At 37.4% G+C, this 16,629-nt stretch overlaps 2 protein-coding genes across 2 annotated transcripts in view; one reads left to right on the forward strand and one right to left on the reverse strand.

The window, feature by feature from the left end:
- Positions 1-11,773, reverse strand: part of sphkap (SPHK1 interactor, AKAP domain containing) — a 43,763-nt gene extending 31,990 nt beyond the window's left edge. The window contains exons 1-3 of the mRNA XM_060877622.1: positions 11,634-11,773; positions 7,507-7,603; positions 2,148-2,255 (exon numbers count right to left, since the gene is read on the reverse strand). Coding sequence (XP_060733605.1) covers positions 2,148-2,255; positions 7,507-7,603; positions 11,634-11,668 — 240 coding nt within the window. The 5' untranslated portion in view covers positions 11,669-11,773. The remainder of the gene's footprint in view (positions 1-2,147; positions 2,256-7,506; positions 7,604-11,633) is intronic.
- Positions 1-16,629, forward strand: part of LOC132851049 (latent-transforming growth factor beta-binding protein 4) — a 424,131-nt gene that overhangs the window by 379,009 nt on the left and 28,493 nt on the right. The window lies entirely within an intron of this gene.

Genomic DNA, 16,629 nt, shown 5'->3' on the forward strand with positions numbered 1-16,629 from the left:
ATGTACCAATATTTTGTGATACTGTTTTGTATTGCAAGAAGCTTTTGAGCAGTGTTTTTTGTGGGTCAATAGAATTGTGAACATAAATACATAACATAAAAACAGTGGTTGTTTTGTGGTCTTAAAGACAATGTATTTTAGCCCTTGTGCGTTGTCAACCCTTGAGCAGGTCAAGACCCCATTTATATAAGTGTTTTGCATTTACAGAAGCATTTTTAAGAGTTGTATTGCATAGCCAGTAACTGCAATAATTTTTTGTTTCTCATACCTGAATTTTTTATCTGTTTCTGTAATAAACATTAAATGAAAGATTTTTTTTCTATTTAATTTTTTTCTACTAGATTTATGCCAGCATGGTTTTTATTATAGAATATTTAATTCTAACTTTATCACAAAAACGAGTGACACTTTCATTGTTAAATGTGATCTAGTAATTGCAAACATTAATCACAAATGTTACTGTAGTTTAAAAAGATAAAGACATTATTTGAAAAGGACTTTTTAATGTATGTTTTTTTTATAGTGCATTTTTATAAAAGTATAAAAGTATAGTCTCTAATTTGGGAGTCGTACAGTATGTGTGTGCACATATTTGCTTTGTGTGTGGGATTTTGACTGATTATTTGGCTGTGAGTCATATAGTGTAGAATTTTGTGAATGAAAAGACTTTGTCTTTTTAGTTGTGGGAGATGTTTGGGGAAACCAGTGTGCAACCCGTTTTGAAAGAAGTGAAAGACACAATGGGCCTCAATTTTCATGCAAGATTCAAACAGATTTATTTGTATATTGTTATAGGAGCATTTGCACAAGAAATGCGGTTTGCATTAAAATCCTATAACATCCTATGCCCATATCCTGCTTTTACTTCTCACTTACTCATTTTCTACCGCTTATCCGAACTACCTAGGGTCACAGGGAGCCTGTGCCTATTTCAGGCGTCATCGGGCATCAAGGCAGGATACACCCTGGACAGAGTGCCCACCCATAGCAGGGCACACACACTCTCATTCACTCACACACTACGGACAATTTTTCCAGAGATGCCAATCAACCTACCATGCATGTCTTTGGACCGGGGGAGGAAACCGGAGTACCCGGAGGAAACCCCCGAGGCACGGGGAGAACATGCAAACTCCACACACACAAGGTGGAGGCGGGAATCGAACCCCCAACCCTGGAGGTGTGAGGCGAACGTGCTAACCACTAAGACACCGTGCTCCCCTGCTCTTACTTCTGAGTGTCCTTATATAAGTGGACTAACTAATGTAGACCTTGACTTGGTCAAATATGTACAGAATACTGCACTTTTATACATGGATTATACTGGCAAATTTAAGATCTTTGCTTATGTTTACACCATTTGCAATTGGCCTTATACAATATGAGTGATTTATAGAACTGCTTTGTACGCTCTATCAATAACACATCTTCAGGCTAGTTCACCAAATTCAGTGGCTAAAAACACCATCAGTAACATTTTGTGTCATTTAATAATATGTGTATTAAGAATTAAGACAAATCAAACTAATCAGCAAAAGAATTGCTTGTATATAAATGGAGGTTTGGTGGGTCTGTCTAACAAATGCCACATACAGTATGATGGCACATTTAGCACAGGGCAGAATATGATCTCACTAAGATCCTGGTTCTGTTTGCCAAGCCGTTTTCTGTGGTGCAACATTTCCATCATGTCATCTGAAACACCAAGCAATTTTAGAATAGGAGTTTTATATGTAACATGGTGACATGCCTGATGCACATGATCACCTTTAAATTGCTCATTATTTTAATTCTAACTCTGTTACTTCATCATCTAGTATTGCATAAGTGTGTGTGCAATGTTTTACTCCTTTGTGGTGATATTTCACCACTGAGATCAGAATGAGAATTTTAAGTTTAAACTAATGTGTAAACTTTAGTTAGTTACTAGAAAACTATTTAGTTTATTTCTTCTATATGTTATACTTATATCTTCTACTAAAGGAATGATTGTGAATTTAATAGTTTTTTGATTGTAAATGTGTATTTATCATATATTACGGAGCAGGATTGTGTATGTGTGAGTGTGTGTGTGTGTGTGTGTGTGTGTGTGTGTGTGTGTGTGTGTGTGTGTGAGTGCGCGTGTGCGTGTGTGTGATATAACTCACAGTACAGCCTCCATCATGTTGGTCCTCGAGGAAATTGACTCTACAGAGCGCCTTGTCGTTCTTCAGCCAGTAATCGCAGGTGTCTAACACACTGTTGCTGCAGAGTACCTGCCAGACCCAGAAATGACAATTCATTTTCACCTCATAAAAATATTCTGAATATATAATATTAATATAATAAAACCTTACAGACACAGAGCATTACAACCACGCACAGATTAACAGTAGCTTATACACTTGTGCATGTACACTCACACGTATATATGAAATATGTATTTAGAGAATAATTGCAAGAACTAAGTGTGTGTGTGTGTGTGTGTGTGTGTGTGTGCGCGCGCGTGTGAGTGTGTGTGTGTGTGTGTGTGTGTGTGTGTGTGTGTGTGTGTGTGTGTGTACATACTTTACAGGTGAAACGGTTTGCGCTGCTTGGAAAATGAAAGTGCATTAATTCTTCAAAAATGTCAGCCATGCTCAACACATACACAAGATGTGTCCTAATTATGCAACAAATATCTGCATGTGTGTCTGTGTGTGTGTGTGTGTGTGTGTGTGTATGCTCATGACCTTTAAAGTTGATTCATTAAGTACTTTGCAAGCTTGATCTCTTGTGGTCTGCTTATTTAGAAGATAAACACACATCCCTTAGCATCGACTCCCTGGTGCGTGCGTGTCTGTGTGTGTGTGTGTGTGTGTGTGTGTGTGTGTGATAATAAAGAAAGAGTGTGATATTTAGAGAGGATTGAGTGAAAGGACATAATTGTCTGCATGTTTGTATTGATTTGTGTGTGTGCATGTGTGTGTGTGTGTGTGTGTGTGTGTGTGTTCTCTCCTCTTGCTGTGTATACCATCTGGCCCAACTGTGGATCTTACAGTAACTGAGGTACATGTAACGCACAGTTCAAGAATAGCTGCTTTACAGTTTAAGCATGTTTAAGCAGAACCACATGGAACCCAATAGATTAAAACGTTAACAGAACCTCTGTAGAACCAAACAAAAATTATATACCTCAAACACATACTACCAAAAAAGAGAACCGAATGCAACATACAAAATCATACACAACCAACCAGAACCAGAACTTCCTGACAGAAATCTACAGAACTAAACACATTCTAACAGCACCTTCAGATATGAAGCACAAATGTCACAACAGAAACACAAGCAACTCTACACAACTATAGAAAACTGTACATACTCATACAGAATGTATAAATGTACAACTCATACCAAACCCAGTACCTGCAGGATTTCTAAAAAATTCAGCATAACCAAACAAAACCTTGTGGAACTGGCCTTTTCAAAATGACATCCATTTTTAGACCATTATTTGGAAACTTGCTATTTTGCACTAAATCTTAATAACCAGAGAGCAACGGACTTAGGTTAGGGAGGTTAGAGATCACAGCCACAGAGACCAAAAAATTGCCTGTGTCTGTGGGTGGGAGTGGTAGCATCACTCTTTCTCACCGTTCAATCACGGTGACGCTAGCAAACGTGGGTGTCTGGGCTCACGTATAAGAAAGAGTGTGGATAGCACTTTCCTCCAAGTGTGTTCACTGCCTTGTGACACAGTATGAGCAGAAGTTCCCAACTGTGAGCTTGGCTGGCTCTGCATGTCTCAGAGGAAACATGTGCTGGCCTTCACCCTCCCTAGGCAGTAACTCTCGCATCAGATTTGTTAACAAATGTTAACAAAGGTCTTCGATTATTTTAGAGTCAGATAAATTTGAGACTTTTGTGGAACCAGGCACCACAGCCCTATAAAAGGTCAACAGAAAAATACATTGGATGGAATGAAGAGTCAAGGCAGTGGCTGATTGCCTCTGAAGCCCAGACTGTCGATTCATGCAGTCTAAAAGTAGCAGTCATGTCAGCTGATTCATTTGGGTTGATATTTTACAGCTCCATGCACTGACGCATCTGGAATATGTCCTCAGCAGTGATTGAGACTGAACTTGTGAAATAAATACATTTATGGGTATAATGAATGTGAATGTGATCTGAAGGTGGATTAATTTACTCAATCATTTTGTTTCCCTAAACTTTCCATTGGAGGAGAAACTAAGAGCAGATCGTCAGTATGTACAAACTGCATAAAAATCCCAACAAAAAATTGGAAACTGTGACTTTTATTTTGGTTACTAGCTTTCTGTTTACAGTGTTTGTAATTTGGAGGTATGAACCCAATAGGGAATTATTGGAAATGAAACACAGGAAAATATAATCACAAATAGGGAAAAGGGAGTGTAAAGAAAGACCCTGAATCCGATGATATCGGAGGAGCTACAGATACTTCAAATCAAATCTTAAGTGATATAATGTGTTTACGAAGGGCTCTACAATGAGGTGGAAATTCTCAAAGTCACAGTAATTCAATTTAGCACAAATCAATCAGACAAAGGCATTGACTGAGTGAACTGAGCAAAAGCTAAACAAGTGGAGAGAGACTGAGCTAAATCGAATCCTTTCAATCACCCTTTTTAAAAAAAGCATGTTTTTTAACCAGGGCTTGTTCTGTTAAATGTACCATGTACCATGTGTAGAATTAAGCAGAAATGTAACAGCTGCTAGCAGATGCACAAGAACATGGCGAGCCATTTGTATATGAGCTTTAATGTCTGGATATAAATATGTAACAATTTGTGTGTGTGTAATTGTGTGTGTGTGGGTGTTTGTGTGTGTGTGTGTGTGTGTGTGTGTGTGTGAGTATGTGTTTGTGTGTGTTTGTGAGTGTGTGTGTGTGTGGGGGGGGGGGGGGGGGTTTACGTCTGTCAAAACAAACAAACAAAAAAACCCACCAGAGCAGGCTACGTTCTGCACCAGAAATCTGCTAGTCATTAAGCTGCATAACAGATCTCATTTATATTTGTAAATCAGCAACATATCCAGAAAGCAAATATAGAATTCTCAAATACTGACATCGTTACACTATGACATTTTTTTTTATCTTGTTAGTTCCTACTTTTTTTTATTCTTCTTTTTCTTCTATCTTCTGTCAAAATAACTCACAGTGCTATTGCACTGTGTGTACTGAAGCCTTTTTATCATAGCCAGCATTTACTTTTTCAGTAATTATTTCTAGAACTACTGTTCTGTTGGATCAGGCCAGACAGGATAGCCACACATGCATCGGTGATCCTTGGGTGTCTGTGACCCTGTGGCTGGTTCACCCAGTTGTCCTTAAGTAGGTACTAACCACTTCATAACTGTAAATACACCACAAGACCCATTAGTTTATCCATCACAGTTTGCCATTTGCCAAAGTTGCTCAGATCCTTACATTTGCCCTTTTATTTGCCCTTGTTTTTGCTTCCAACACATCAACTTCAAGAGCTGACTGTTTACTTGTTGCATAATATATTCCACCCCTTGATACGTACCACTACAATGACAATGCTTGTTGCAAGTTCACCTGTCAGTGGTTTTAATGTTATTGCTGGTCGGTGTAAGTTAATTTCATGTTTCACCTACATTTAAAGACAAGGCAAAAACACAAACTGATGATTCCATGAACACACAAATACACATCACCTACCTATTTTACCCAGGCTTTACATCACATCACACACACCAAAGTGACATTAGAAGACACACACTCTGTCCTGCTGAATATATCATTCTTATTTAGAAGGAGTTACATTTTATTTAAAAATATATGCTTTTTCTGTCTCATCCTGACTGATGACATTTATCAAATAATGGCATTTCTATCCTTGTCATGTTTGAGCCATAAATTAAAAAATAAAGCCTGTAATCAATAAGATACTTATGGACGGTACAATATTGATGTGCATGGGGAGTATGAATGTGGGACAGATAATATACAGTACCTTCTTGGAATATTAGACCAGCAAGGCCAATTCTATTGATTTTTGCTATACACTGAAGACACTGAGATCAAAAGCTGAATATGAGACGACAGATCAGAATCTCAGGTTTCATTTCATGATGTTTACATCTAGATGTACTAAACAACTTAGAACATGGCACCTTTTGACTGAACCTACCCATTTTCCAAGTGAGCAAATATATGTGACAGGTGCCAAAATGGGCCCTTATAGAGTGACTGCTTAAGCAATTATTAGCTCTAAACATAAACCCTTGATTTGACCTCTGTGTTTCCCCTGTGATCACTGCATTTACTGTTAGAGGGGTGGGGGGTGGGGGTGGGAGGGGGGGCATTAAAATATACCAACATTTTTCTGGAATAAAAGCAAGCCATTTTGAATCTGATATAGGAAGGAAAATCTATCAGAGCCGTTGCATAGTGCATACAATCTAATTGGGAAGAACTTCATCATGCAGCAAGATAGTGACCTAAAACACTGCCAACACAACAAAGAATTAGGGAAAAACTGGAAGGCCTTAAAACAGCTATGCCAAAAACCAGAGCATAACGCAATTGAGCAGCATTTCACCTCCTGAAGTTGAGACTGATGATACTGTACACACCCTCACAAATCAAAGCCAAGAAAAGCTTCACAAAAGATATATGCATTCATTTGGTGATGTCAATGATTTACAGGCTTGATGCAGTTATACAAAGCAAGAGAAATACAAGCAAGTATTAAGTGTTATTTACTGTCACACTGTCAGCTTCAATACTTTTGCTCATCTAAAAATGTTATGGTCTTGCACAAAATGCACCATGTGCTAAACTGTTTAAAGAATCTTGATGTAAATATCAGTATATGAAAGCAGAAATTCTGATATATCATCTGTGTGTTTTGTAGCCACAACTGATTAGATATCCATTACCAGGATGTGACAAACAGTTTTATGCTTCTCATGTCACCCCTCCAGAGCATGTTTTTGAAACGTTAGAGAAAATCAGAAAATCCAAAGGGAAACCAAACATAGGTAGATCATGAAACTTCTGAGACAGATACTTCAGCTTAGAATCAGAACGCTGCGAGACAATACATTTACAGTACATATTTTCTTTCAGAAACAAACTCAAAATGTCATTATTTTAAACATTTCGAATTTTACAGCTAATCTGCATTTGTGTGCGTGTGTATTTATTTTTTTTTTCTCTTTATTAGTACCAAATGTCCTAGTAATTAAAGAAATATCTTACATTATAGATCTTGTGAAATATTTGCAAGGTAGCTATAATAAATACTTAGTGAATTGAAAGATAATATAGCCAAAATATTTCTATTTTGTTACAAATATTTAAGTTAAGTGTGTGTGTGTATGTGTGTGTGTGTGTGTGTGTGTGTGTGTGTGTGTGTGTGCATGGTTTGATCGCTAGTGTGGCCAAATCCAATTAATGTGGATCACTGAAGCTCAATGTGGGTATCAATCATACACACACACACACGCACACACACACACACACACACACAAATGTACCTTCTTGCAGGCTGAGACAGAAGATCCAAGGCTACTTTCTGTTTTAATTCCTTCACTTTCTACAGAGTCCTCAAATAGAGCAGATGACTGGACGTTTCTGCAGAAAGAAAAGAGAAGGCAGGGATTAAACTGTGAGAACAAGGGATTTAGATCAATGCTGAAATGAGAGGGGGGATATCTTAAGTGTAAACCACATTAAAAAACAAAATTCACTAAAAATACAGTACCAGCAAGACAAGCAGCAGGTCTGTAGATTGAATTTGGATGATAATTTAATCTTTAGTGATCACAGTGTTATGAATCAGTGCATTATCTTTAGTGTCCCATCCGAAGCTAAATAAAACTATTCAATATTTCTGGTTATTTTAAGTTGCTTTCACCTCAGGACCTGGACTCTTAGACAGTAATATTGATGTCTATATTTAATAGTAATTTTCATTTCTAACAGACTCTAGCATGGCCAAGGAATTAATGGAAGAGGTGCTTCTTTGGGCTGACAGGGAGAGACTGACCTGTTTGGACATCCAGAGGAAATGGATTCCACATGAACAGGAATCTTCATGGTAGACAGTAATATATTCAGTTGAACATGTCTGGAAGGAAGCACTAACTGTTGAGCTCTGTTTTTTTTGTGACCTTACAGAGGCCCATGAGTCACTAGCATGAAAATGCTTCTAGCAAGGGTGAGCACTCTGCTGGCAGGTGGTTGAGCTGCACTATAGATTTAATGGTTGGTTGAATTCACTCACTTGTTTGGGTGGGTTTTGGGTCCCAAGAGCACCTCCCACACACCTTGGCCAAAAGTGTTACAGCAAGCACACCAATCCTCTTTGGATCTTTAGAAAGGTGTTATACAAATTAATCTAAGAACTGTACAAATTGTCTTTGTGCATTTAGGACAGAGCTTTTATAACAACTGGTACAAACAAGAGGTTTACTTGCACAGGAAGTGTTGAATTATTCTCAGAACAAACCTATGATTTTGGGTATAGAATAACACAGTTGTGAGTCAGGAGTCCAACCCAATGTCCGAAATGGTGCATAATTTGTCATTGGTCAATTATGCCACATTTATTAACATTGATTAAAGGTTCTAAAATGTTACTTAAACATACAATTTTGAATTCTCAGACACACATTTAGACAGGGATTCATCATACGCACCACATACCATCAAAATCATTAAAATAAAAATATTATTTATTTAAAATAATAAATTTGTTTGTAAAAATAAACAAATGCATGATCAAAATTGTGTAAAAATAAACAAATGCATGGTCAAAATCATGTAAATATAAACAAATTCTTAACAAATGTTCGTTTTAATTTAAAAACCATGTTTCCATTGCAAGGTCTGAGCAGACGATTTAAATAAAGATTCACATTCAGATTAATGTTTACGCTGTCTTGAGTGTAATTTGTGTGTATAAGGATGTGTCTGTTGCTATGTATAACTAAAGGATTCAAATTTAGTTTCATTTTAGAAAACTGCTCTCAAAGCCAAGAGGACAACATGCATAATATGGCTGTGACTATTTTTTGCACCATTCATCGATTCTCAGCTGGTCCTCAATCAGCACCCACTGTGTAAATGGAAAGGAATCATCATAAATGATGTTTAAGAGGAGCCCTGAACATGGGAATGGCTTTTGAATCAAGGATGTTTATAAACGACATCACATGACACCATGAACACACAAACACACGGATCATCACCTATCTATTTTACCCAGCCTCCACATCACATCACACACACCAAAGTAACTAACACACTTACTAGAGGTTACTAGAAAACACACTTAATCTGTCCTGCTGCATCAGAGCTGTCAAATAAAAGATTCTTGATCTGAGTCTCAGAGGTCATTATTATTGTCACACCGAGTGCACCTTTAATTAATCTGATCCATTTCTTCATGAGTTTTATTATTCATACATTATCATCCTTCTAAGGTTTGTTGTCGTCTTGGTTTGTGCCTTGGCTCGGGAACGCCAAAAGGGTCAAAATGTCACCAAACATTAACCTCTAAGGAACAATGTCTAAACGGTAAAACCATTTATTTCACTCAAATATTTGAAATCATTCATAAGTATATCTATATAGTTCTCTTAATTAGAACAATTGTAAGAGTAGGAAAGAGGAAACAGGAGGATTTACATTTCATTTACAGATGCCAAGGAATTAAAAATTGTTGGCCCATCACCAAGTGCCAAATGATGTTGCATTAACACAGAGTTTATATGGCAGAGAGTTTTAACTCACATGATATCTGCTAGCTTTTACCGCTGGTTGCCAGAGTTTGGAGACAAGCATGTGACATCATCCAAATATTCCTTAGGGAGTTCCCCTCACTGGGCTGATTGTTTTGATATGTCACTTGTCCATGTTGTGCTAATTTTTGATTTTCACGTGACATCAGGTGACATCACGTGACGTGAGCACAATACACATGAGGCAGTTTCCCTCATTGTGCTGAGTGTTTTGATATATCACATGCCCATGTTGTGCAATTTTTTTATTTTGCATATTTTGGGGGCGGGGCTGCGGCACAACCGGAAAGCCAGTCGGTACACCAATTTAAAACTTTGTTTGGAGTATCACCCTAAAGATGCTGGCCGAGTTTGGTGTAGATAGTTCCAAAGCTTGCCGAGTTATAAACCTACAAAGTTTATAATGGGAGTCTATGGAAAAAAGGCCAATTTGAGACCTGGTACCGGAAGTACCGGTACTCGGATCGCTTAGAAAAGTAAGAGCAACAATCTTCAGACCAGGTTCTACGACATATCCGAATTTGGTGCATGTGGCTCGAAAGCTCTAGGAGGAGTTACTCTTAATAAATTTTTGTCTAAGCTTAAATAGGAAAACAGAATGTTGGCTTCTACAAAGCCAACATAATTAACCAGTGGCAACATTTGGTACTACATGTAGTGACAAGGTTGGGGAAATATCTGAAAAAGTTACATTATGTTTGGCACAATGAACATCAAGAGAAACCAATTAACACCCATCATTAAAAAACAAAACCTTGACAGCAATCAATATAATTCATTATCACTTTAATACAAGTACTGGTCCGCTAATTCGGTTGACTGCGCAGTATTCCGAGAGTGCTTATAGTTCCTATATCAAACACTGGGACTTTCCACTCACCTGTCTTTTCCAAGTTAGTTGTATTAGCAGCATCAGGTGAGCATTCTAACCAGCTAGCCATAAACTTACTGGAACTCCATTCCATTGCAGGTTATCATGCGTACACTGATTCATACAGCCATTCACGCTTATGACCAAATTGGCTCACCATAACAGAGATGTTAAAGAAAAGAGCCTGACAGATAGAGCATCGTGTTCCTCGGATACACAACGGGGTTTATTCTGATTTATTTTAAAGGACATATGTATTAGATCTGCTGTTTGTAAACATAGACACGTCACGAGTGCTACACGAGTGCATTCTCATATCCAACCTGTTTACTGACCTACATTCACACCTATTTTCATCCACGGTTTACTTTCATTTTTCAAATTGAAGTGACATCAAAAGTTGATTTGCTATAAAAAAATGTTAAAAAAATAGGCTGTTAAAATGCTTCCTACACTTTGGTTTTGGTGTCATTTTCTGCTACACTGTAAAATTAGGCTACCTGTAGTTTTCTACTGTATGCATTTTGAAAGGTGACTTTAATAAAGTGGTAGAAAAAGTCATAGGAAATTTCATAAATACTTAAAGATGTAGCGCGCGCGTTGGGACAAAACGCACTGGCACGCGCGTGCTCTGCGTCCCGCGGCGACACTGAACCAAAACACACAGCTGCGGGATTTTCTTTAGAACTGAGACAATATTCGAGAATAACACATAAGAGCTCAACGTCAACGAACCACACCAAGAGTAACGAAACAAAGGAGAAAAACGGATCTGAATGCTAATAACAGATAAAAACGTTTGTACTGAGGCAGGACCAGTTTTATTTGTGTGTGCGTACGTGCGTTCACGTGCGCGCGTGCGTGTGTGTGTGTGTGTGAGACTCTTCTTAAGCGAATCTGTCTAATGAACCAGCACGATGCACGATGCCTACACGCACACACACTTACACGCAAACACAGACACACGCAAACACACACACGTTCTTACCCCAGCGCGGACAGAAGACGCTGCGCTCCCGCCATCCCGCCGACCGTAAAACAAGTACAAGATCCTCAACGAGCCTCAATAATTCCACACAATTAAATCCTATATTCCCAAATTCTCTCTCTCTCTCTCTCTCTCTCTCTCTCTCTCTCTCTCTCTCTCGTGCGTGTATTTGTGCGTCCGTCCGTGCGTCCAAGGTCCCGCTCCCCGCAGCACGAGCGCCAGTCTCCGACTGAACGGAGGAGGAATTCCACAGCTCGCGCCGACACGCCGTGCGTCACTCACGCGTACACATTTATTTATTTATTTATTTATTTATTTATTTATTTACTGGTGGCAGGGGGTGGATTCAGATATATTGGGACACTTTTCTCATCTCAAGTCTCGTCTCAGCTTCCTTGCTTTTAATAAAAAACAAATGCAAAACACCATTATTATCTGAATCATTTCTGAAATGCGCAAAATATGAACAATTTAAATAGGTAATGTGTATAGGTTATATCGAGAAGAAGTATGGCTTTTATTTCATGCAAACAAATTTTTGTTTTCATGCAAACCAATTTTTGTGACACGATTTGACATTTGGGCCACACATTTTTTGTCGATTTAGGATCCACGTTCTTCCACAAATAATAAGTTTAGAGCATTATTTGGAGCATACGTGATAATGACATCAATAATTTAGATTCCAGTAACGGGGTTTTTAAAAATGTTATCCAGATCCATCATCCATATTACTGTTAATGTTTTGCAAAAAAAAAGTGGGGGCTTAGAAATATCCAAATTTGGTATTTTCCCAAATGATACATGGAACCTCCAAAGGATTATTATCTTCATCTTCAATATCCAACTTTTGCAAGCTCAATCCCACATTCTAAATAAAATCTTTTGTCTGGAGTTCAATTTTAACATGTTTTTAACATGCTTTAGTGCCACTGTGTCTAAAGACAGCCAACGGTTCTGTAAGGGTCAGAATTGTGTTGATCATTTCAGAGTGCAGTTTCTACTATGATTCCTCTAAAATCCAATAGTAGGATGTTATAGGATTACACAAACCTCAAGGGACAGCTAGAAACAAAACAGTGGCAATGGTGACAGATACACAATAGATTTGGGATATAAAAGAGTTGTTTGTTGAATTACAGCAGCAGAAAGCATGACAGGATTTTAAAAAAAGCTAATCATAGTGCAAATGCTCTGTTAATAGAGTATATTTACTATTATAAAAACATGAAATGTACTTTTATGTTTTTATCCTTGTGGTTGTTCCTCATGAAAAAAACGCTTTGTTACAAATTTATATTTAGAATACTTAAGATGCCAACATATATAGCTAGCTAAATACAAGTGTATGACTTCTTACTGGGTAGTTCCTTGGCTTTTAGTGATACAACCATCACACTGTTGTATTCATAAAATATAATGTCTTGCACATGCTCACAAACAGCAAACTTGTAATCATCAAAAGCTGTATATACAGCTGTATAAGCTGTATTTCTTTATAGAATTTCTAGACATATGCAAATATTTCCAGGCATGGCTTGATCATTTAGATACAGACAGGATTCCAGGATCTTTCACAGTTCCGCCATTTAAAAGTGTTTCTTGTCTTTTTTGTGCAAATCCAATATAATGTTTGGAATTCTTCAAATGAATTCAACTGATTAGCAAGTAATGTTGTGTGCACATTTCTTTCTTTTGTATTCAAACAAAAGCGTTATCTATTCCATGGTCCACCTTGTTTCATTTGCTTTATATAACAAAAAATCCATCAATGCATAATTTAACCACGTTTAAGGTACGTGTCATGCATAAATTCATAGGCATACTTCATCATAATTGTATAACCAAATTTATGATAAATAAATAATATAATTAAAAAAAATAAAAACAATATATGTTAATTTATGTAAAGGATAATATAAATTTCACTATTCCATTTTATAAAACCGATTATGCTTTAATGCTGAGCCCCACCTCTCACCCCCCTCCAGAAAGAAGAGAAGAGAGGAGAAGAGAAGAGAAGAGAAGAGAAGAGAAGAGAAGAGAAGAGAAGAAAAAGAATATTATAAAACTATAGAGAATAATACACAAAGTAAAAATTAGGAGAAACTTAAGACAGAAAATAGTAAGCTAGAAAGTGAAGAAAAATGAAGAAATGTTCTGAAAATTAAAAACTGGGAAGATTAAGAATAGACAAATGGGAGAACAGAAAGAAGCTGAGAGAATAGATCAGTATGCCTGGAAATATTTTTAGCTCCATGTAGCATGACCCAGAGATGAAGGTTTGCTTAAATCCACCTATGAATGGGCGTGACTTATCCAATCCAGAGGTCATGTCCAACCAGTCTGGGTTATGCAAATGATATGCAAATGAACAAAAACAATATGCTAATTCCATGTTCTTTAAATGCCATTAAGGACAGCAATCTATCATCTAACAAGGGGGGATGAGCTGTGTGTGTATGTATGAGCAGGTGAAATGCCTGTCATCTCACACCCACTGTCAATAGCATGCACGCACGTACACACACACAGACACACACACACACGCACACACACACCAATAAATCTGCAGCAACAGAGGAACAGAAAAAACATTGTGCACTCTTACTGATTATACTGAATTACTGTGCCATTAACACTAATTACACCCACATAATAATACTATGTGTGTGTGTGTGTGTGTGTGTGTGTGTGTGAGAGAGAGAGAGAGAGAGAGAGAGAGAGAGAGAGAGAGAGAGAGAGAGAGAGAGAGAATGAATGGGGGGGTTGTAAGAGGGGGCATAGATGCAGTCCACAGGCTGTGTATCCGGAACGCTGCTGAGTTCAATTGTGAGAGTGTGTACTGTATGTGGAAGGGGGTAGACATTTCCCTACATGTTGCACTGCTCTTATAGGTAGTGCAGCATTATTATTAAAAATATGACTTTGGTTGGTTTCAATTCAGCCAATGACAAAAGTCTGTTTTGTACTGATTTTCTAAACAAAGTGACATAATTTAGATCACAAAATACAGTACAGTATGTGACACAGCAGGCTTTAGTTTGTAGTAACACTCCTCTAAGTCTAATTGTGAGGTTGAATTAAAACAAAATCATATGTTCAAACCCACACCGTAGTGTAGTATATTAAGAATTTTGACTTTACACAGTTAATATGTATATATGAATGTCCTTGATATATTGAATATTGAAATTCTACAATATATTGAATTAATTGCAGCAATAAACCCTAGTGTGTATAGTCCTTTTATTAAAATGAGCCGTTGTTAGACAATTTGAGCATGATTTTGGACACATCTCTCTCTTCACATAAAAGGGAAGAAAAAAGAAGAAAAAAAATACGAGGAATAAGACTAGTGTACCCACTGCACACATACAGTAATGACACTACTTTTATTATATAAAATCAGCTTCCTCTCTATTAATAAGTTCAGTAAACAGTAGAATGACATTTTCTGTATAATAAATTATCTTATGCCCTCCTTTCTTTTTTCTGTCTCCCTGTACAGATAATGGCCTGTAATCCTGGATTTAGTTAATCCAGCCCACATTAATATACACACATACACACACACACACACACACACACACACACACACACAGTGAGACACATATATCAAACAATTCAGTGAGCTGCTCACATGCACTCAAGTAAGTATGTCCTTCACAGTAACAGTTTAAAGTTGTGTATATTTGCCTGGATGCCTGATTAGTAGTGTGTGTGTGTGTGTGTGTGTGTGTGTGTGTGTGTGTGTGTGTGTGTGTGTGTGTGTGCATTCCTTCATTTGGATGGATGACTGTGATTGGATAATGGCCTTAAGGAAGTTCTGTTTTTGGCCTCAGACAATTTAATTATCATCTATAATTAACATGAACAGCACAAGGAATAGCAGGTGTTTGTTCTCGACAATTCAGTTAGCATTTCTTACTGCTAGGCTACCAAATGACTTGGCCTAATTATACTTAAAGCAAGCAAAGACATGTTTGGTGTCTGAAGTTAGCTTCAATAGTTTTGCACTGGAAATAACAGGGTAAGCATTAGAGCTTAAACTACAAATAACCATGTGGTTTGAAAATGAAGGATGATCAATTTGAATAAATTTTCCAACTTGGCATTGTTGATGCAGTAATAAAATTTTTATAGAGAGTTATACACTATTGCAGAAAAAGACTATATTTAATTAATATGTAAATTATGTTGGATTGATCCCAAAGTACAGACGTGATAAATGAAGTCTTGTGTTTTCAAAACAACTATAGAACGTATCATTAAGGTGTTGGGTCAGCTTAATTCACCAGAACATCTTAATTGCATTCTACAATTCTCTGGACCTGTGTTCGAGGGCTAAGCACCATTCTTCTAAATGATATTGTCTCAGTTGTTGCCTTGATTAAGGTGGTGGAGAAAGCTGTCTCAAACATAGGTCAAAAATCTCTCATAGGTGTTCCGCTGAGGTGAGATCTAGTCTCTGTGCGGGATATAAGTCATGATCTTTGTATACATCAAACCACTCAGTGAGCCCTCATGCCCTGCAGATGGTATCAGGGTCACCCTGAACGAAACCACACCCATCAGCATAGAAATATTTCATCATATGGTCAAGGTGATCAATCAGAGTAACTTTATTGATTTGTAAGGGCTCATCTTGATAAGAGAGGAAATGAATACTAGGCTAGCAAAATTCCCCCCACAGCATAACAAAGCCACTGGCTTTTTATTTAATACAGTATGTCATCTATCATTATGACAGTATCCACCATTTCCCCTTAACTGTTGATGCCCTAGTTTGATATAGATGATGTTAGGAACAGAACATCATAAAAAATGCATTGCATCCTGTTTGCATAAAAAGTGTTAAGTTAATGTGACAGCATACTGTGTCGTGGTAAAAATGATAGAACTTTAATAGTACTTTGACAGCTCATCAATGATACTTTTGCATTTGGACAGCTCATTATTTGCATGAGGGCAGTGTTAATTCAACGGGTTAAAA

This window comes from Tachysurus vachellii, chromosome 9, assembly GCF_030014155.1.
Source record: "Tachysurus vachellii isolate PV-2020 chromosome 9, HZAU_Pvac_v1, whole genome shotgun sequence".
NCBI lineage: Eukaryota > Metazoa > Chordata > Actinopteri > Siluriformes > Bagridae > Tachysurus > Tachysurus vachellii.